This window comes from Rhinolophus sinicus, chromosome 16 (genome assembly GCF_057876585.1).
Source record: "Rhinolophus sinicus isolate RSI-liver-muscle chromosome 16, RSI-T2T, whole genome shotgun sequence".
In the NCBI taxonomy this organism is placed as follows: Eukaryota; Metazoa; Chordata; class Mammalia; order Chiroptera; family Rhinolophidae; genus Rhinolophus; species Rhinolophus sinicus.
Window position 1 is genome coordinate 184,822,415 of NC_142516.1, and position 19,516 is coordinate 184,841,930.

Genomic DNA, 19,516 nt, shown 5'->3' on the forward strand with positions numbered 1-19,516 from the left:
AGGCCGTTCAGGGTCCTGGTTCCTTCCATAGTTATTTCTTTGCTCTCTCCCCAGGGGATTGTCCTTGACTGTATGGTCAAAGCTGTGTCACTATTTCTGGGTTCCAGGCAGCAAATGGTGAAAGAGAACAGGAGGAGGCATAAAGGCTTAGACCAAAGTGACGCCTGCTACGTGTGCACGCATTCTACTGGCAAAGTCTTGGCCACAGAGGGACACCCGACTGCAAAAAGCCTGGTGTCTTTTCTGCTCAGGCCACTATAACAAAATATTATAGACTGGGGGGCTTATAAACAACAAACAGTTCTCACAAACAGTTCTGGAGACTGGGAAGTCCAAGATGAAGGCGCCGGCAGATTCCATGTCTGGTGAGTTCCCACTTCCTGGTTCACAGATGGCCGTCCTCTCGCTGTGTCCTCACATGGAGAAGGGGCGAGGGAGCTCTCTGGGGTCCCTTTTCTAAGGGCACTAATCCCATTCATGAGGGCTCTGCCTTCATGACCACCACCTCCCACGCACTGGCGATTAGGCTCCAACATATGAATTTTGGGGGGATACAAATATTCAGTCTGTTATACCTGGAAATGTAGTGTCACCGGGCAGCTTCCAAGGATGCTCTCAAGTCATCACCATTGCGAACCAGCAGACGGGGGGAGTCCAAACCCAGGTCGGTGTCTCTAAGAGGGTGACACTGAAGTCATACCCATCACCTCTCCCCCCATCCCTTCAGCCTGGCTTCATCACATGGCCACATGCAAAGGAGGCCAAGAAATGGAGTTTGTAGCTGGAAGGCCACGTTTCTGGAGAAGAGAAGAATGGCTTATGGTAGGCGATTAGCTGCTTCTCTCACACAGATGTTTTTCTCTACTCTATATACAGTCTTTCCATCTGGAGAATATTTATTTATTAAACAAAGTCCTATTTCATGCCTAAGGCTAATAGTCACTCATCCTAACATTTCTGAGTTTGGTTACTTGCCATCCGTCCACCATAGGAAAAAGGGGTATTACAAGTAAAGCAGTTTAAATGAATAAAAAATGTTAATTACAGATTTGAAAAAAATTTCCTTAGGTGCTTTTTACAAAAATTATAAATAATCTTGGCCTTATAAAACAATTTGTATAGGTGTGTGTGTGTGTGTGTGTGTGTGTGTGTGTGTGTGTAGTTTTAAACTTTTATAACCAAAGGTTATACATTTGATAAAAGAAAAGAATGGGCATCTTTTTGGAAGTGAGTGGTAGATTTTCTTCTTAAAGCCCGTTTGGACTTTGATTCTGCTACTCTAAGGTGGCCACTTGCTTGCTCGTGTAGAAAACTATTCTAAACTTTCAAATTTACTGTTTTACGTGCTGCTTTCAGATTTTTTTCAGTCATACTTAGAAACTAGTTTAGTAGGATTTATAAGTAGATGACTAGAGTATGACTCCTTTTATATGTAGATAAACTAAATGAAATTAGCTGTTGTTAAAAATCCTTTCTAGAATTCCTAAGTATGATCTCCACGATGGTAGGCATTTTTATCTGTTTTGTTTACTGCTCTATCTCCACTGCTTAGAATAGTTTCTGACATGTAGTTAGATACTCAATAAATATGTGTTAAATGAGTGAAAAGATATGTACAATGCAATATATGTTACATGTGCCTCATCAAACCTTAGTTTAACCTCTGCACGTAAGGAATCTATTTCTTAGGCATTTGAGTGAAGCGGTCTTTATTCGCCTCACCTTCTAAGGGAGAAATGCATGAAAGCAGCATGAAAGTCTTCCATGACTCAGTAGAAACTCAGCAGACAAGTCTGTGTTATGTAGAGAATGACATAGGAGTATAATAAGGGTACCGCGTGTGGTGTGGCCTAACATGCATCCAAGATGTAGGGGTATGTGAATTGGTGAGAAGGCAAGGAAATGTCCCATTTCATCCCAACAACAACAAAAACATCCACTTTTTTCAACACAGTTTTTTCTCACATTTTTTTTTCTCACAGTTTTTCTGAGCTTAAGTAGGATGAGGAAGAAATAAAATAATTTGTATCCTACAATGACTTCTGGGAGTTAGGGAGGAAGAGTTAAACAACTTCCCAAAGCCGGATTGGGTAACTTGACCTGTTTTATCTTATTTTATTCTCAGGCTGTAATACGTTTTTCTGTATTCATATTACCACTGGCAATATTGAAAACCAGAGAGATAAGCCCTTTAGAGTAAACATCATCTTAGCACATTGCTCTCTCCTGCGAATCCATTACCGTTTACAAATAGAGCTCCGGGAGGACGGCACGCATGGAATTGCAGATGAGTGAACTCTGCTTGGTTGGGTGACACATTTGGCAAGGAGGGTATTTAAGCCCTGCATTTCAGGATGAGTCATTGAGGGGGAAATCCTGGGGAAGAGCGTTCTGGGCCCGTGAAAAGACACTGAAATACAGGTTGCAAGCTAGGAGGCTGTGGCTTTGCTCAGGCAAGCGCAGGTCGACCCGTTTGCCCCTGCAGCATAAGCTGCAGGGGGAGAGGAGGGTACAACAGCAGTAAAGATGTAGACAGTCCAGGGCCTTAAATGCAGAGCTTTTGTTTAATTATGTGGTTTGTGAACAACCAACAAAGAATTTGAACACGGAAATGACAGGGTGAGCTCTGCATCGTAAGGAAATCATTCTGGAAGGCGGGAGTGTGGAGAATTAGTTTGGTCTAAGGAAGAATATGTGTTCTTCATGTTTCTGTCCATATGGTTTTCTTTATGAGCAATAGGGAACTTCTGTTCGAGTGTGTTGTTCTGTTGAGGCCTGCCCCAGAAGCCAGCATCCCAGTGAGAAGACGGACAGCTGGGAGAAAAAGCCCTGAAGAGGCCAGCAGGTGGGCCCCCGCTGCTTGGTTTCTGTTTGGAGACCCCGAGTGTGGTGTCTCTCTGAGCTTGTGCCCCTTGATGGTCGGGGGCACCTTTGGGCACCTGCTGGGGAGCCAGCACAGAAGGGTCCTGTGGTCTGTCTGGGCTGTAGGCCTGGAGGACAAGAGGTCTTTCATTCGCCTCGTCTGGCATGGGCCGCTCTGTGTGTGTTTCATCCCTTTTGGTATCGCCAACCTTTTGGGTCAAGACTTGTTTGGATGTTCTGTTTTGCCTCCACCTTATTACGGGTTTGTAAGAGTTGTTTTCCACACTTGGGCCAAAAGTAAAGGAGAAGCAGTAACTTCCAGATATAGGGTTCATGTTGGTGGCCATCAGGAGCTGAGCCAGCTCTGGTCGCCAGCAGGAGACCCTTCCTCCTGTGCTGGTCCTCACAGCTTCACAGGAGGTGGTCTGCTAAGTCCGGGTGAGAAATACTGAGATTACTAGACTTGGGGCTCTGGCAGTAGAAGCAGAAAAGAAGACCAGATTTCGAAAACATTTTGATAGAAAACTAAAGAACGTAGGGGTCAGGGAGAATGGAAGTTTGGAAGTTTGGGGACTGTGTGCTTAGGAAAATACTGCTGCTGCTGCTGCTGCTGCTAACAGATGGGGTCACAGGAAGAGGAGCCGAGTTGCCGTGGGAGGAGCTGAGTTCATTTTGAATTCCGGATAGTGTAAGGAGCTCAACTCAGTGCTGGGGAGTCGTTTCCTGGAAGTTTCCGAATTAGCATCTGGTTTTCCTGAACCACATGAATATTTTTTCTATTATACTAAGACATATGTTACATGAAATAAAATATACTTGTTGAGTTTTGGGTGATGATAGCATCTCCCTGTGTAGATGTCAGATAAGCAGTTGTAAATGGAGCTGGAGTGAAAAACTGAGAAAAATGTAATTGTTTTTTAGGAGCTACATATATACTTAAAGGACATATTTGGAGCAATGTGAAGGATAAGGTCACCCAGAGATTTGGCATGCAGTGTATAATTGGAAATAGCTAAGGGGTAGTTTTCTTGAAGAAAGAGTGAAAGCTATGCAGTAAGGCTGAAGAAAAGGAAAAAAGGCAGCAAGACTATATGGGGGTTCCAAAAAAATGTGTACACGTGGACACTTGGGTCAGCGTTGCTCAAGCAGTAGTTCGCCGTAATCAGAAGTGTCTGGATGCTGATGGGAACCACTTGGAGCACCTCTTGTAATTGCAGAAGTCAAGCATGACTTGCATTTGTCTTTTGTTATTGGTATATATCGAGCGGTACAATTTTAATAGTTTTTTTCTTTCTTAAAATGCTTTTACATTTTTTTGGCACCCTCTGTATATATACATTTTTAAAGATGTTTGATAGATTGTGACCTGGGATCTAATTAAGCGGTGAAAAAAGTCTTTACTTTTTAAGATCAGACAAGCCAACGGGAAAGAATGGGTGGAGAGGGAACTAGCAGAGACGAAGACAGAAGGAATCGTTCAGTTCAGTTTCACAAAGGAGAGGACCACTGAGGTGATGGGCATGGTGCTTGGTACTAGGGGTGCAAAGACGAAGTCCGCATGGGCCTGCCTGTGGGACGATGACTGCCTAATACAGAGCAGGAGCAAGAACAGCGTCAGAACAGCTAATGTCTGCTGAGCGTGACGTGTCGGGAACTGCTGTCAGCGCTTTACATGCATTGACTCATTCTGTCCTGACAACACCCCTGCGAGTTACATATCATCATTGTTCTCCACATTTTAAAGGAGAGGAAACTCAGGCACGGAAAGGATTAGTAATTTGCCCACGGTCGCTGTGCGTCAGCCACGGTTTGCCCCAGGCCACAGGTCTGCGGCTCTGTGAGTTGTGTCAATAGGTTGTTACACTGCAAAGCAGAGAGAAAAGCACGGGCAGTGTACAGAAGGAGCATAAAGGAGGAGGCGTTCAGTTTTTCTGGCAGGGGAGAGAGTAGGGCAGGAAGACGTCTTGTCAGAGGAGGAATAGATGGATGACGGGGGCGGGTGGGGGATCCAAATAGAGGAGCCCACTGTTGTGACCAGGAGAGAACCCGCGTGCTGTGACATGTATATGGAGGTGTTGCTGTGTCACCAGTAATTTGCACAGCCTTCATCTCTGCCCGGTCCTAATCACAGGGACAGTCACATTTGATTTTATTCATTTCTGTGAACAAGCATGATGTTTATTAAAAAATCTGTTAGAACTGGGTTATCCTTCTAGGGTTACCTGTCCTGCCCATTGAAACCATCATTAGAGTGGAGTTTGTGATATTAAATGTAACATATATGTGCCTGTCTGTCTACTACCTACCTACATACATACCTTCAATTTGGCAGAAATCTAGCTGAGAATTTCCTGTGCTGTTGGGGCCCAGATAATCTCTTGAGAATTTGCGAGGCAGATTACTGAAGAAACAGTTTAAATTCCAGAAAATAAGCAGATACTTTGCATGGAACAGTTAACAGCCCTCTCTGAGGTTAATCTGTGGTAAATATATGGCTCTCGTTGTGTGTGGTCAGTCTGCCCTACGCTACTTCTGCCAGAGCTGCACCCCCCCCACCTCAGCCACCCCCCCACCTCAGCCACCCCACCCCCACCTCAGCCACCCCCCCACCTCAGCCACCCCACCCCCACCTCAGCCACCCCCCTACCCCAGCCACCCCCCCACCCCAGCCACCCCCCCACCTCAGCCACCCCACCCCCACCTCAGCCACCCCCCCACCCCAGCCACCCCACCTCAGCCAACCCCCCCACCCCAGCCACCCCCCCACCCCACACCCCCCCACCTCAGCCACCCCCCCACCTCAGCCACCCCCCCACCTCAGCCACCCCCCCACCTCAGCCACCCTCCCACCTCAGCCACCCCCCACCTCAGCCACCCCCCCACCTCAGCCACCCCCCCACCTCAGCCACCCCACCCCAGCCACCCCACCCCACCCCACCCCAGCATTGGCCACGTCCTGACGCCCAGCTCCTGCCTCAGCCACGAACTGCCTTCTGGGATTGGGGGCACTGGGAAAGCAGCACTTGTAGGAGGCTCGCATGGCGTGAGGTTGTCTGCTTTGCACTTTAGGTACTAGTTTAGAAAAATAAATGTTATGTTCAGTGGTTTATTTGAGGCCACATCAAAATGCCCCTGCATCAGAATACTGTGTCATTGTGGCTGTGTGGGAAAGTGCTTACATCAACATGTCGTGTGTGGACAAAGGGAATATTCTTGGGAGTGAGTAAGGGTGTTTAATAAAGGAAGAAGCTGGTTCAGAGTTGGAAAGATAGGCTTCTCCTTAACCTTTTACAGCAGAACTGCTATGTGCCACTCACAAGAATCGGCGAGGATGTATCTAACTCTGAGAAAAGGCCCATCTGGGTTCCTGGCTCTGAAAGAAAAACCTCAACGTTAGGCATGACATCACCACCACCCTGTGGTGATATGTTGTAGTTCATTGTATTTTAGAGGCGAAAGAAGCACATCTGATGTGCGGACAGCATGCTCATTTCGTACCTTCTCCTTTAAATAAAAGTATAATGGCATATATAATTTGTAAACTCCTAAAGAAGGAACACATTAAACATGGAGAGAAAGCTTAATTTTAGGAATTAACAAATAAAAAGTTCACAGAATAACTGGAGTCTCAGGAAGGTAATTATATCCATAGTTTTTCTGAAGAAAATTACAAACCAGTATCAGGGACTAAGTACATGAAGGAATCATTAGGTGACTTATTGATATAGATGTAGAGGGCATTTAGAGTACGTTGGATAATCTCCATGATTTTGATTTTGCTTTAGAATGCATTAATTTATATTTAAATATGTGTCCCAAACATGAGAGTTTACACTATTTCCAACAAAATGGTGAAGATACTTTGAGTATGTTCAGAGGTTTCAGAACATTAGGCTTAGGAAAGTCGTACCTTCTTCCTTATGTCCCTCAGTTTCCTGAGGAGCGGACCTGGTCACTTGCCAGGGTTTGTGCATGCTGCAGCATTCTGGCTTTTGTTTGACAGGTTGAATGTGTTCCTTTGTGGACGGGGGGGGGGGGGGGGGGACGGGGACCCTAGGAGTTGTGGTGGAAAGCCTTTTCTGGCACTGGGTTGAGCATGGCGGGATGGAAATCTGCATAACCACAGCCCTTCATGGAGGTCTACGCTTCACTCAGCTTAGCAAGCACTTGTACGCACAGTAGTGGAGGCTGTGTGCTGCCTGTGTAGGGCGGATGGCAACACACACATCCCAGAACACACTGTGTGTGTGTGTGTGTGTGTGTGTGTGATGTGTAAAAGGAAACAATTAGTTCTGGAAAAATGTGTTTAAACCAAAACGATAGTGGTTATATCGTATATGAAGAAGACCAAGTGAAATGATTTCACAAACTTCTAGAATACTAAATGCCCTGATTGTTGTGTGAATATTAAAGCATTGTGCTACAGGCATGCAATCTTCTTGCCTCCTAGTGTTAGGACTGTACCGCTAACACTTGGAGCTGTGGAATTCTTCAGAGGCACCTCGGGCTGGGGAAGCTCAGCTGCTCTGGTCCTGCTGGTGTCCCCTCCCATTATTCTGGTGCACAGCACTGCTTGACAGTTGCTCCAAGGGGCAGTTTCTAGAGAGGGACGTGATTCGTGATGTTGTGAATGACACAACGCTTGCATCACCTTATTGCATCATCATTAAAACTGGTTCCAGAAACACAGCCTATCTCCACTCTTCCGTAAGCTGGCATATCCCTCTCTCACTGCAGTATCTTATGGCTCCTGCCTGAAACTTCCTTGCCTTGTTCTCAGCGCGGCTCTTCTGCCAGCATTTGCTTTCCTGGTGGGTCAGGCCGGCGCAGTGCAGGCTTTGGGTGGTGGTTCAGGCTGGAGACACGGTAAAGGGGAAGGATAAGCAGCTTGGGCTACGGTTCTTCATCTGCCCCGCTCCCCACCTTTCCCAGTATGCGTAGGCTTCCGTGCACATCCCAGGTCTTCATTCCTCCATCCAGAAGTCTGATTCTAGTCTTCTGCAAATCAAGCCTTTCTTCTCTGAATGGGAGTTGAGAGTAGCCTGGTCTCTTGTGGGCAGCTAGCTCTCGAGGACGAAGGGAAGCGCTCAAGTGAGCACGCTCAGGTATTAGGCCCGAATTATTCCCCGACCTGCCCTGGAGCAGAGCCAGTGGGTGGAAAGAGGGTGGGAGTAGGCTGGTAATGGGGCTGCACACACAGCAAGAGACATTCTGAGTGTGTGGAGATGCAATACCTCCCTAAGGAGGTGTTTTAGGAAGATTTCTTACACCAAGTTTTTTAAATGCTCAAAGTCAGATAAGAGCCAATGATTAGACCGAATAGTATCAGAGGTAAATGAGGAAAGAACCAGAAGTACTGAATGAGATTTTTTTAAAGGGCTTATACAAATTACTTAATGTTGTTTATAAGAGTGCTTATTAAGCCTGGATGACAATTACAGCCACTAGATTTTAATACGCGTATGTTCCTATGCCTTACATGCCTGTAGCACAATGACCTATTGAATCAAAACCTTCCAGCCGTTAATGTCTGTAAGTTTTCCATGTGACCAGCCAGAGTTTAGAACAACTGGTGTATTTAATAGAGCTTCATGTAATACATGTACTCATTTCAATAAAGAACACGATTTGATTTTAAGAAAGTAAGAAATTCATGGTGAGACAAAAGTCAGAAGGGGAAAGAGGGATGCAAGGCACACAGCCCAAAGGTCCTGCAATCAAGAGGGACTGATGGGAGATTTTGGCGGCTGGGAGAAAAGCCAGGCTTGAAGCAGTGTAGCAGGTGGCTGAGAAAACAGGTTGACAGACTGAGTCAGAAGGAGACCAGATGGCCTACCTTCCAAAGCCATAGGATGAGGGGCAGTAACCATTCCGTTTAAGTTCTGGCATGTTCGTGGAGAAAAACAGTTATTATAACCACACAAAAATATATAGAAAGGTGAGGAAAAGGGGGGAAAAGCAATGTTATGACAGACACAAGAAAGTATAAACTTGTGATGAAGCTAGGATCAAATGTGGGTGTGTGGGGTTTGTGTTTGACCACTCTTCAAGTCAAATTATGTCAGCCCAACTGTTGGGTAAAGTACGGGAGGATGGAAAATCTGGTACAAATAATAGTTGATGTACCTATTTTAAAGGTATATATGTCTTGGGGCAGCTGGTTAACTCAGTTGGTTAGAACAAGGTTGTCGGTTCGATCCCCACATAGGCCAGTGTGAGCGGCGCCCTCCACAGCTAGATTGAAACAACTACTTGACTTGGAACTGATGGATCCTGGAAAAACACACTTTAAAAAAAAAAAGTTAAAAAAAAACCCTATATATGCCTATATGCCTCGTATACCACCTGAATACAGTATGAATGCTGTTGAGATAGATGGCCTTCATTAATAATAATGAAATGGTACTGGATAAAAGTAGAATGGCTTTCCATTTGCGGGGAAAAAAAGCAGAATAGTCAACAGCTAAGTGCTTGTATTTTCTGCAAAGACATTTGCAAAGGAGAAGAGATGGCCACAAAGTAAGCAGCTTTGTCCGTTTCTCAGAATGCTGTTGAGTTTCCTGCCCAGGCTCTTAAGATAGCATCCGGTTCAGGTTTCTCCCAAAGACATTTCAGCTGCTTTATTTGAATGGCAGCCTTCACGTCATTCATTTGTGTAGTGAATAGTTATGAAGAGCTGTTCTCTGAGAAGGGCTGGGGGTTGCCGTGGTGAAGAAAATGGGCGTGGCTCTGCTCTCAGCGAGCTCCCATTGGGAGGTAGGGGTGTCAGTCTGGGGCTAATTGAATTTTGAAGTGCCATTGGCGTCCAGGTGATGATATCCAGCCACCACTGTCGTCAGTTTCTAATTCTTATTGGTGAATAAAACTGATGTTCTAAGAAGTAAAATAATACTATATAGCAGTTGCAAACTCTGATCCATTATTACATTAAATACAATTTTATGAGTGATTTCTGTTCTTACATTTAATGTTGAAAGAACTTGACACATTTGGGGGCTGTATACTTTATGTGGTTATAGGTCTTTGCGTGATAATGTATCTAATATAAGCCTTGGGCCATTGTTCAGGAATGTTCTTTTTTAAAACCTTGTGTCAGTCCCACTTGCAACAACTTTTCCCGAAGTATGACTTACCAAAAGAGTCCCTTCCATGTGATACTTTGTATTTATATAGCGTTTGGGAGTTTATGAAAGATATTTACACATCATTTTGTTTCAGGCTAACAAGTCGGAGGAATACAGTGTGGGTGATATTTATCCTCCCCTTACAGGTGGCAAAATTCAGGTTTATAGATCTCAGTACTTATTTGAGGTCACAAATCTAGGAAATGGTGCAGCCAGGAGTGGAACCCACTCTGGGGCTCTTTATAGGACTCAGGTCTATTTCTTTTAGCTTTCTGCCAGCATACTGACTTGCTGCAAAGAAAGAAACATTAAAATAGCTTTCTCCATTAAATTCTTCAAATTCTCATCAGGCAAGAAAAAATTTTAATCCTTTAAAATTTTTTGTTTTCTGATTATGCAATAAATCGATTAACACATATCAATTATTTTCTTAGTATCAGCTACATGACCAATTGTAGAATTTAAAAAAAATACAGGAGACACAAATTTTTTAAAATTGCTGTACAATGATTAATGCTACAAATTATGCTGTGGGTGCACATAGGATGTGACGGTGGCCTGAGCCTTGCAGGGTGGTGGGATGGCGGGGGTTTGAAGGAGCAGCAGATAACATGATGAGGAGAAGGAAGAGCTCATGCAAAGCTTGGACATAGGGGGACATGGAGGATTTGGGGGTTAGTGAGTACTTCCCTTTCACACTACTGTTAGGAGAATTAGGAGGACGGCTGAAGATGAAGCTGTTGAAGAAGGTGGACTTGTGGGAGGAAGAGTCTGTGCCCCGCTAACAAGTCTGGAATACGTTGTGGGTGAAGGGAAAGCACTGAGCATATCAAGCCAGAATGTGGTGGCATCAGATCTGATTTCCAGGGATAATTCTGTCCATAGCAGGAAGAATGGACTAGTGGTGGGGAAAATGGACAGCAGGGAGAATATTCAGGGATCTGTTGAGTTCAGAGAATGAGAGGAGCTTGAACTAAAGCAATGTCAGGAGGGTTGGAAAGGGACGGAGTTTCTATAATAAATAATGCTTATTGGGATGAACATTGGTGATAACTTCTCATAGCACATTTTAAAAGAATTATGTATTCTTTCGTAGCCATTGTCTCATATATTATCATAGCACATAGTGACCTACGGGTATTATTTCCACGTTAGTCTGTAAAACTAAAGAGGCTTACCATTAAAGAATGTCACATCGACTCATGATGTTAGAGTTTTTGTACAGATACCCAGGAAGGCAGACACAGCGCTTCCTAGAGCTCATATGACAAAAATGGATTAGGAAATGCATCTGACAAAGGGTGGGAGGATGGAATAGACAGTAGTTAAAAAGATAGGAAAGAAGTGATTACATACAAAATATAGACCCATGTCTTTGACTGTGCAGGCTGCTGTAACAAAAATACCAGAAACTGAGTGGCTGAACAACACACATTTATTTCTCACAGTTTGGGGGCTGTGAAATCCGAGACAAGGCATTCTGGTGAGGATTTGCGTCCTGGTTCACAGGCAGCCAGCCATCTTCTAGCTGTGCTCTCACCTGGCGGAAGGGACGAGAGAACTCTCCGGGGTCTCTTATGGGAGTAGTAGTGCCAGTCACGAGGACTCCCCCCCATCCCCCATTACCTGGTCACCTCCTGAAGGCCCCACCTCCTCAAGTCATCAAATTGGGGATTAGGATTTCAGTTTTTGGGTGAGTACAAACATTCAGTCTGTAACAACCCACCTCTGCCATCACAACAAATTCCTTTCCCATTCCTTAGAGGAGAGAAATTAGGGGTCATGTTGGGACAAGAATAGGAGAAGCGAGAGATTCTTCTGGAATTTTTGAAGGCATCTCTAAAAGATGAGTCATCACTGACATTTCCACCTCATCATATCAAACTTTTCACCGCACTTATTTGATGGCCCAAAATAGCCAACATATGAAAATGTACATTTATTGGATAAATCAGGCAGTAACTGATTTTTCAGAGATTCTTAGCTTTACACAAATCCTCACTGAATGGGTATTTGCAAAGTTGCATTCATCTCAGGACAGTAAAGTAATATTCCATCTAAGTAACTTCAACTTGTGGCACAGAAGTGTTTCTGGAATTTTAGGTAAAATCCCAGAGCACCCGAGTGGGTGTTTAATTTAAAAGAGAAATTACTTTTGTTGCTCTAAGCAAGAGGCGTGAAATGAGCAATTCCACAGCTTTAAGACGTTGGACTTAAAACAGTCTCGGAAAGCCAACTAGATAAATGATCTTTCAAGTTAAAGCTTATTTTATTGAAATAACTTTTTCAAAGCCAAGTTAATTAAGCTTTTTGTTTTTCATATTTGGAAACTGGGGTATCAGATTTACAGTTAAAGTCTATATGGTTTTACTGATTTTTCATAAGAGTCAGGTAGTACTAAACTAGTATCTGCCAGATTATATGGCTCAATGGCAGTTAAATGTTTCCAAACCCTTCCTTGAGAAAGGAGAACGTTCATCAATCACCCTACAGATTGTGAACAAAATAAAGTTAAAATCTAATACTTAATTTTAGTAGATTTGTAATTATAACTCTCTGATCATAACTTTCTTACATCACTAACTTTGATTTGTTATTCTAGTTGAACATAAATACTGAGTATAATAAATACTATGATTTCAAAGAATGGTTCCTTGTTTCTTCACTTAGTATACTCATTATTTAGAGATTTTTGGAGTCACGTATGTTTTTCCATGAACCACACTTTGATTATGTGATTATATTTGCTAAAGCTGTTGCAAATTAATCATTTTTTGTTATGGTCCTCCTTTTGTAACAAGTATTTGTTTAACTAGCCATATATAAACAGAAATTTATTTTGAGGATTAACTTTCATGTGAATAACTGCCTCCTACTTAAATTTTTTACATCACATCTCTTCGAGGAAAGCTAGCTAGTCTCAGAATGATTTTTCTTTTTTCCCTTCAAGAATTTAAAATGAACTGTTTGTATATTGGAACATAGAGAAGTTTATAAATGCGCGAAGGCAGGGACTTTATCGTACCTGTCTGTGTATTCCCCACAGCCTCACACAGTGCAGATCGATCCAGGCTTATGCAAGATTTAAAGAATATGAAGTTACATAGAAAAAAACAGATAAATTATGTGCTTTAAAGTGACTAGGTAAGGACCATCTCTAAATTAGCCATATTCTTACAACTGAGGTAGACATTTTCCTGCCCCTCTGCCTGTCTCTCCCCACCATCCCCCAGGGAGTGCGCCTAGAGGCACACACACCTTAGTGCTTTGTATCTGCTGGGCTGATATGTGTGAAAAGAAGCAGGCCCAGACCTGCTGAATGCTAGAAACCATAAAATCATTTCCAGCCCCCATTTCCTGTTTTCTCATTCTTTCATTCTTTGAGAATACAGTTATACCCCATTTTACACTTGAAGTAAAAGTTGTTCATTCCCACATCTCTGGAGGCCCTGAGGTGTCAGCTAACGTGTTAGATGGCGATGTTACTAACATGTGGAGGATGCAGTCTTTGCTCTTACGAAGGTCTCAGCATGGTGGGACCACAGACAGGTAACCCGAAGCCATGGAGTGTCACAAGCGCTGGTACACAGATATGGACAGAGGTGGGAGTGGTCACTTCTTCCTAGGGGGTCACGGAGGCATTCACGGGCAGTCCAGTCGCACTGGGTCAGAGTGGAGATGAATGGGGAGCTTTTCAGACGGAGACGGAGGAGAGGACAGTGAGGGCAGAGAGAAGAGTGTGTGTGGGGGGGGAGGCGGGTGCTGCGGCTGGAGAGCGTGATGCAGGCAGGGGCCTCCATGGTACAGATGGAGTTTGGACGGCAAGCTGCAGGGAGTAGAGAACTAACGAAGGGCACAATATAATCAGGTTTTTATTTTAGAAAATGGCCCTAATAACCATGCAGAGAATGAGTAGGCTACGTAGGCTTTCTGAGAACAGTGCTTGTAGAACACAAATACACCAAACATTAAGTCGTCGTCCTCGTTGTCTAAAATAGAACTTTACAAAAATCACAGTACACTCACTTCTATAATTTGAATTTCCAGATGATTTGTTCTTTTTATAGATTATCTTTTCATAGTGTTCCGATACCTTGTGTTTGGCTTTGAGCACTGCAGGCTCTCCATCCTGGGTAACCTCAGCGCAGCTTTCCACCGGACTGGGCCTAATATCCCTTCCTGTCACTCGTTTACATCTAGCTGCTCAAGCCAAACGCTCAGACTTTTCCTTGGTTCAGTAAGTCCGGAAGAGTCTGCCTCCAAGATAATGTCTCAAGTTGCTCCACTGCTCTCCATTTCTGTGATGCTGGAACCTTAGTTCAAGGAGCTTTTCGTGCCTCTCCCTCAGACTACTGCCGCCTCCTCCTGGGTCCCCCACTTAGGTTCTCACCCATTTCCCCATCCTCACTCGGCTGCTTCAAGCATTTCACTAGCTTTTTGCACGTAAACAGTGAACGCCCCGTTGCGTCAGCAGCTCAGGGCTCTGGGCTCCCTCAGCCTCATCTCTGGACACGTTCCTCCTGTTCCATCCGTTATTTGCCCTTACAGTGGCCTCGGAACACTTACTCTCTTCTTCCAAGAAGCTCTTACAATTTGGTGCCTGGCAAATACTCCTTGAACTTAATAGCATAATGATATCATAATAATAACGCTTTCTGCCATTTATTGAATGTTTTCTGTAATCCAGACAGTGTGCTAAGTGCTCTCCAGGCATTATCTTATAATTAAATTGGATGCAACAAGCTTGTGAAGTTGATATTATTACTACCATATTTTAGAAGAGGAAACGAGAGCAGAGAGCTGAAATCACTTGCCCAGATTCATATTGGTGGTGTGTGGCAGAGCCTGGTTTGACATCTGTCTGTCTGAGTCCAGACTGAGCTCTTTGGTACCAAAGTTTCAAAAGTATTTTGTTATCATTAAATATTAATGATCTGACAATTCCTGGAAGACAACTTTGAGCGAGCTATATAAGGTCTGACAATTAAGTTCGCAAACATGTTGCAATGATGTTGCTAACGCTTTGTGATATCAGAGGGATTATTCATTATGAATTTGTACCAACTGGACAAACAGTTAACCAAGTTTACTAGTTGGAAGTGCTGAAAAGGCTGCGTGAAAAAGTTAGACACCCTGAACTTTTCGCCAACAATTCATGGCTCTTGCATCACGACAATGCACCAGCTCACACGGCACTGTCTGTGAGGGAGTTTTTAGCCAGTAAACAAATAACTGTATTGGAACACCCTCCCTACTCACCTGATCTGGGCCCCAAGATAAAGGCAGATAAAGGAAATATTGAAAGGAAGACATGTTGATGACATTCAGGACATCAAGGGTAATACAACGACAGCTCTGATGGCCATTCCACAAAAAGAGTTCCAAAATTGCTTTGAAGGGTGGACTAGGTGCTGGCGTCGATGCACAGCTTCCCAAGGGGAGAACTTCGAAGGTGACTGTAGTGATATTCAGTAATGGGGTATGTAGCACTTTTTCCAGGATGACTTCGCGAACTTAATTGTCTGATCTTCATAGAGAAAATCTTTTATTGTAGATGAGGGTAAAGGGGATCAAATATATGGAGATGCAAAGAGAACTGACTCTGGGTAGTGAACACACTATGTGATATATGGATAATGTATTACAGAATTATACACCTGAAATCTATGTAACTTTGCCAACAATTGTCAACCTAATAAACTTTAATTAAAAAAAAAGAAATTGAAAATAAGCATTAATATAATTAACGACATTATTGGTGACAACAAACTTGTTTCAGTATTTTGTGTCTTGTTGATAATAAAAGACAGTATAGTGTAAAAGTGGGGAATGAACTCTGGAGTCAAACAGACCTGGGTTTAATCTCAGCACCTGCTGTAAATTTATATAGACCTCCGTCTTGTATGTGCTTGATGAAGTTCTTGGCACTTACGCTCTGTCAGTGTGCAAAGCAGTGGGATGCATTTAGAATTCTGGTGTTTTGAGCGGTTTTTGTCCCGGAGGCTCACTACAGCATTAATGCTCTTCTGTGAATTCAGTGTAAACGTGACCCATATTGGACTCCAGCCCGAGGGGATCTGTTTGAGTCCATCCTGTGACGTGTCTTCATAGCCAGGCTGTAAGTTTAGTTTGCCGTAAGTTTAGTTTCCTTCTTTCTTCTTAACTTCGAATTAAAATGAAACACTGAATTTAACTTTATTAGGTAAAATAAACGCAGAGATCTTCCATTCTAATAGGTAACGGTAAACATAATAAACATATCAATAAACATAATACATATGTAAATTACATTATATGTTAGAAGATGTACTTTGTGTGGGGGGATAAATAAGATCAAGGTGGAGGAAAATAGGGAGAGCGTGTTTCTGTATTAAATTGGAGGTCGATGAGGTGTGTCTCGTTGAGAAGGTCAGAATTGAAGGAGGTTAAGGAGTTGAGTGGATACACTTCTGAGGGACGAGCAGTCAGGGGCACAGTGTGTTGTGTCCAGATGTCAGGGAGGAGCGTACATGCCCGTTTAAAAGCAAAGCAACACGATGGAGGGAGAGATGCTGGGTGACGTCAGAGGGGTTCCAGAAATTCTGTTGTTGACGATGCAATGAACTTGCATCGTGAAATGAGTGGCAGGGGGCCTGACCCAGAGAGCCCCTCCCTGCGTCTTCCAGCCACATGCCCTCCCCTTGTGAGCTCCATCCTGCATGTGTAACCCAAAGCTCTTTGAAGATTCCCCAAATTTCCCTGCCATTTTAAACCTTTCTACTTCTGCACACTCCTAAAATACCCTCTCCTTCCCTTGTCATTCTGGTAAGCTCCTTTGAAACCAGCCCCAGGCTGTCCTCAGAGGCAGAGTGGGTCTTCCTTCTCTGGACCTCCATCCTCAGTGCTTTGAATATATGTGTGTCACAGTAACACATGGCAGCCAATAACGGGCATTTAATGAGCACTTACTATGTGCTATGCAATAAGGCCGTTACATGCTTTTAATTTGTTCCTTACAGCAGCCCTATAAGCTATCGTCCTTTTATAGGTGAATCAATAAAGGCATAAGGAAGTTTAGTAATTTGCTTAAACTCATCCAGCGCCTAAGTGGTGGCACCAGGTCTCTGGCTCCAGAGCCCATACCTTTCTTTTTCATTAATTTCTTTTTTCAACTTTATTTTTCAATTACAGTTGACAGACAGTATTATATTGGTTTCAGGGGCACATATAGTGATTAGACATTTACATACCTTATGAAGTGATCACCCCAACAAATCTAGTACCCTTCTGACACAATGCATAAGTTATTATAATATTATTGCCTGTATTCATGGTGCTCACCAGGTGGGAAAGGGATTGGGGGATGGGTAAAAAAGGTGAAAGGGATTAAGAAGTATGAATTGCCAGCTCTAAAAATGGTCACGGGGATGGAAAGCCCATGCCTTTCTTAATCATTGCGTTATACTGTGCCTCTCCCCTTTCCAACATTTACTGAACACTTGCTGTGTACAAGTCAGTGTACGTGTCACACTGTATTACAAGCATTAGTTTGTGTGCTTGTGCCATCTGTACTATTTGTGATGACTCGGCAGTCAGGGAACCGTGTCATAGTTACCTTTGCTCTTTGGGACTTGATTGACCAGAAAGAAGAAAATATTGTCTCATGTAATTTGTTGGACATGGGAAACAATATTCAAAATGTTAATGATACTGTGTCATTAATTCTGAATTTTATTTGGTTTTGAATTTAATTTCATCATGTCGTGCTTCTGCTTCTCCCCAGACCAGTATTAAAGAGGGACAACTATTGAAGCAAACCAGTTCTTTCCAAAGGTGGAAAAAGCGCTACTTCAAACTTCGAGGCCGGACACTTTATTATGCAAAGGACTCAAAGGTAATTCGAGAAAAAACTAGTTGCAAGCAAGCACTTGAGGCTGTGGGTGGGTTTAAAATTATGGTTCTGTAAGCTGTTCTTGTCTTGGAGCTCACTATAGCCTTCTGTGCTTGCTGCTCTTCTGTGAATTGCATATAAATGTGATTCATCTGGACCACATCCCAAGGGGGGGTCAATTTAAGTCAGTTTCAGGGCATGTCCCCTAATACGATTGAATAGGAAGGTTCTAGTGTATTTTTTGCTTTCTTCCTTTCTTGTTTTATTCTGATTAAAATGAAATGTTAAATCTAACCTTATGAGATATAATAAACTCAAAATTTTGGATTTCCCCTCCTTTCTCAATACTTTTCATCTTATAAATCTTGCCCTGACCATGAGAGAGAGAGAATGTCTATAGTTGCTGAGAATCGATGCTCTGGTTTCAGACATAGTTCATATCCCAGTTCCAGTACATTCCAGGGGAGCATGTGATGTTGAGAGGTGGCGTAAATGAGGTAATAGACATAAAGTACTTACATGGTACCCGATACACAAAGTGATCACTCAGTTATGCTAGTAGTTACGAATAAAGGTCATAGTGTAACAAAATTAAGGCTTTCAATAATTTTTATGTAACAGTCGAATAAAATAATGATGTAGTTTTGGAGGAAAGAAATTAGAGTGATGAGTTTCCATTTAAACCTGATATTTTATAGTCCTCCAAAAATAGACATTAAGATTTCTTGCTACTGTGTCAGTTGAGTAATTGATAATTTCCCTATTAAAGAAAAGTATGTTCCTAATATAAATAGTAGAGTTACACCCCAGGAAGTAAAAACAAAGCAGCAAACAAACCTAATCTTTAGATTATGCAGCTGTAGGAGTAATAACTGAATGAAATAATCTTCTTTTAAAAGTCGTGTGTTCAGGGTTGTCCCTGATGGGCTGCCTCCTGACTTTTCACACTTGTCAGTAGGCAGCAGATAACCACTTGGTAGTCTTCAGCCTGGCCCCATGTTTCCATCCCTGTGTCTGCACTTTATTCCATTATTCACAAGAGAAATAACCTGTGGCCTTCCATAGCATTTCGTAGTCTGTCTTCTACTTCAAACAGTCTATCTTACGTTAAAATTACTGTGTCTGTTTCATCGCTTGTGCTGGATTATAAATTCTCTCGAGTCAGGGAACAAGTTGTACAGTCAGATTGGTCGGATTGAAGCATAACCCCCTGGAGATCTTGGGGGGGGTTGAAGCTGTCAGAGAAGGGGCCCCTTTTCCTACACTTTAGAGGAGCATTATACCTGCCTTGCTGGAAGACACTGAATGAGTGTGAACAACGCCGACATGACTCAGTGGGAAGGATGTATTTATTTACTAGAATTTTCGAATCTCTGAATTGTACATTTTTAAAGATCCCATTTCTATGGAGTTTTTACCACTGAAACTTTTTTGATTGAAACCACTTTTAAGAGTATAAAAGAAACATCGTTTTATATTCGCAGAGCACATTCACCATCTCACTTGAACACATTTATAAATGAGGAAAGGAAGGTTCAGAAGGTTCGGTGTGTCTCCAGAACCTGAGTCAGTCTTTTCAGTCCTCACTTAACGAATGTGGGAATGATGATGTTGGGTGCTGCTGCCTCTGCCTTCCTGACAAAGTCGATCTAAGGTTTAG

At 43.1% G+C, this 19,516-nt stretch overlaps 1 protein-coding gene across 6 annotated transcripts in view; it reads left to right on the forward strand.

Annotated features, from left to right (window-relative positions):
* Positions 1 to 19,516, forward strand: part of DGKH (diacylglycerol kinase eta) — a 165,872-nt gene that overhangs the window by 54,921 nt on the left and 91,435 nt on the right. For all 6 annotated transcript variants that reach the window (XM_074329334.2, XM_074329332.2, XM_074329336.2 and 3 more), the window contains exon 3: positions 17,749 to 17,859. In XM_074329334.2, coding sequence (XP_074185435.2) covers positions 17,749 to 17,859 — 111 coding nt within the window. The remainder of the gene's footprint in view (positions 1 to 17,748; positions 17,860 to 19,516) is intronic.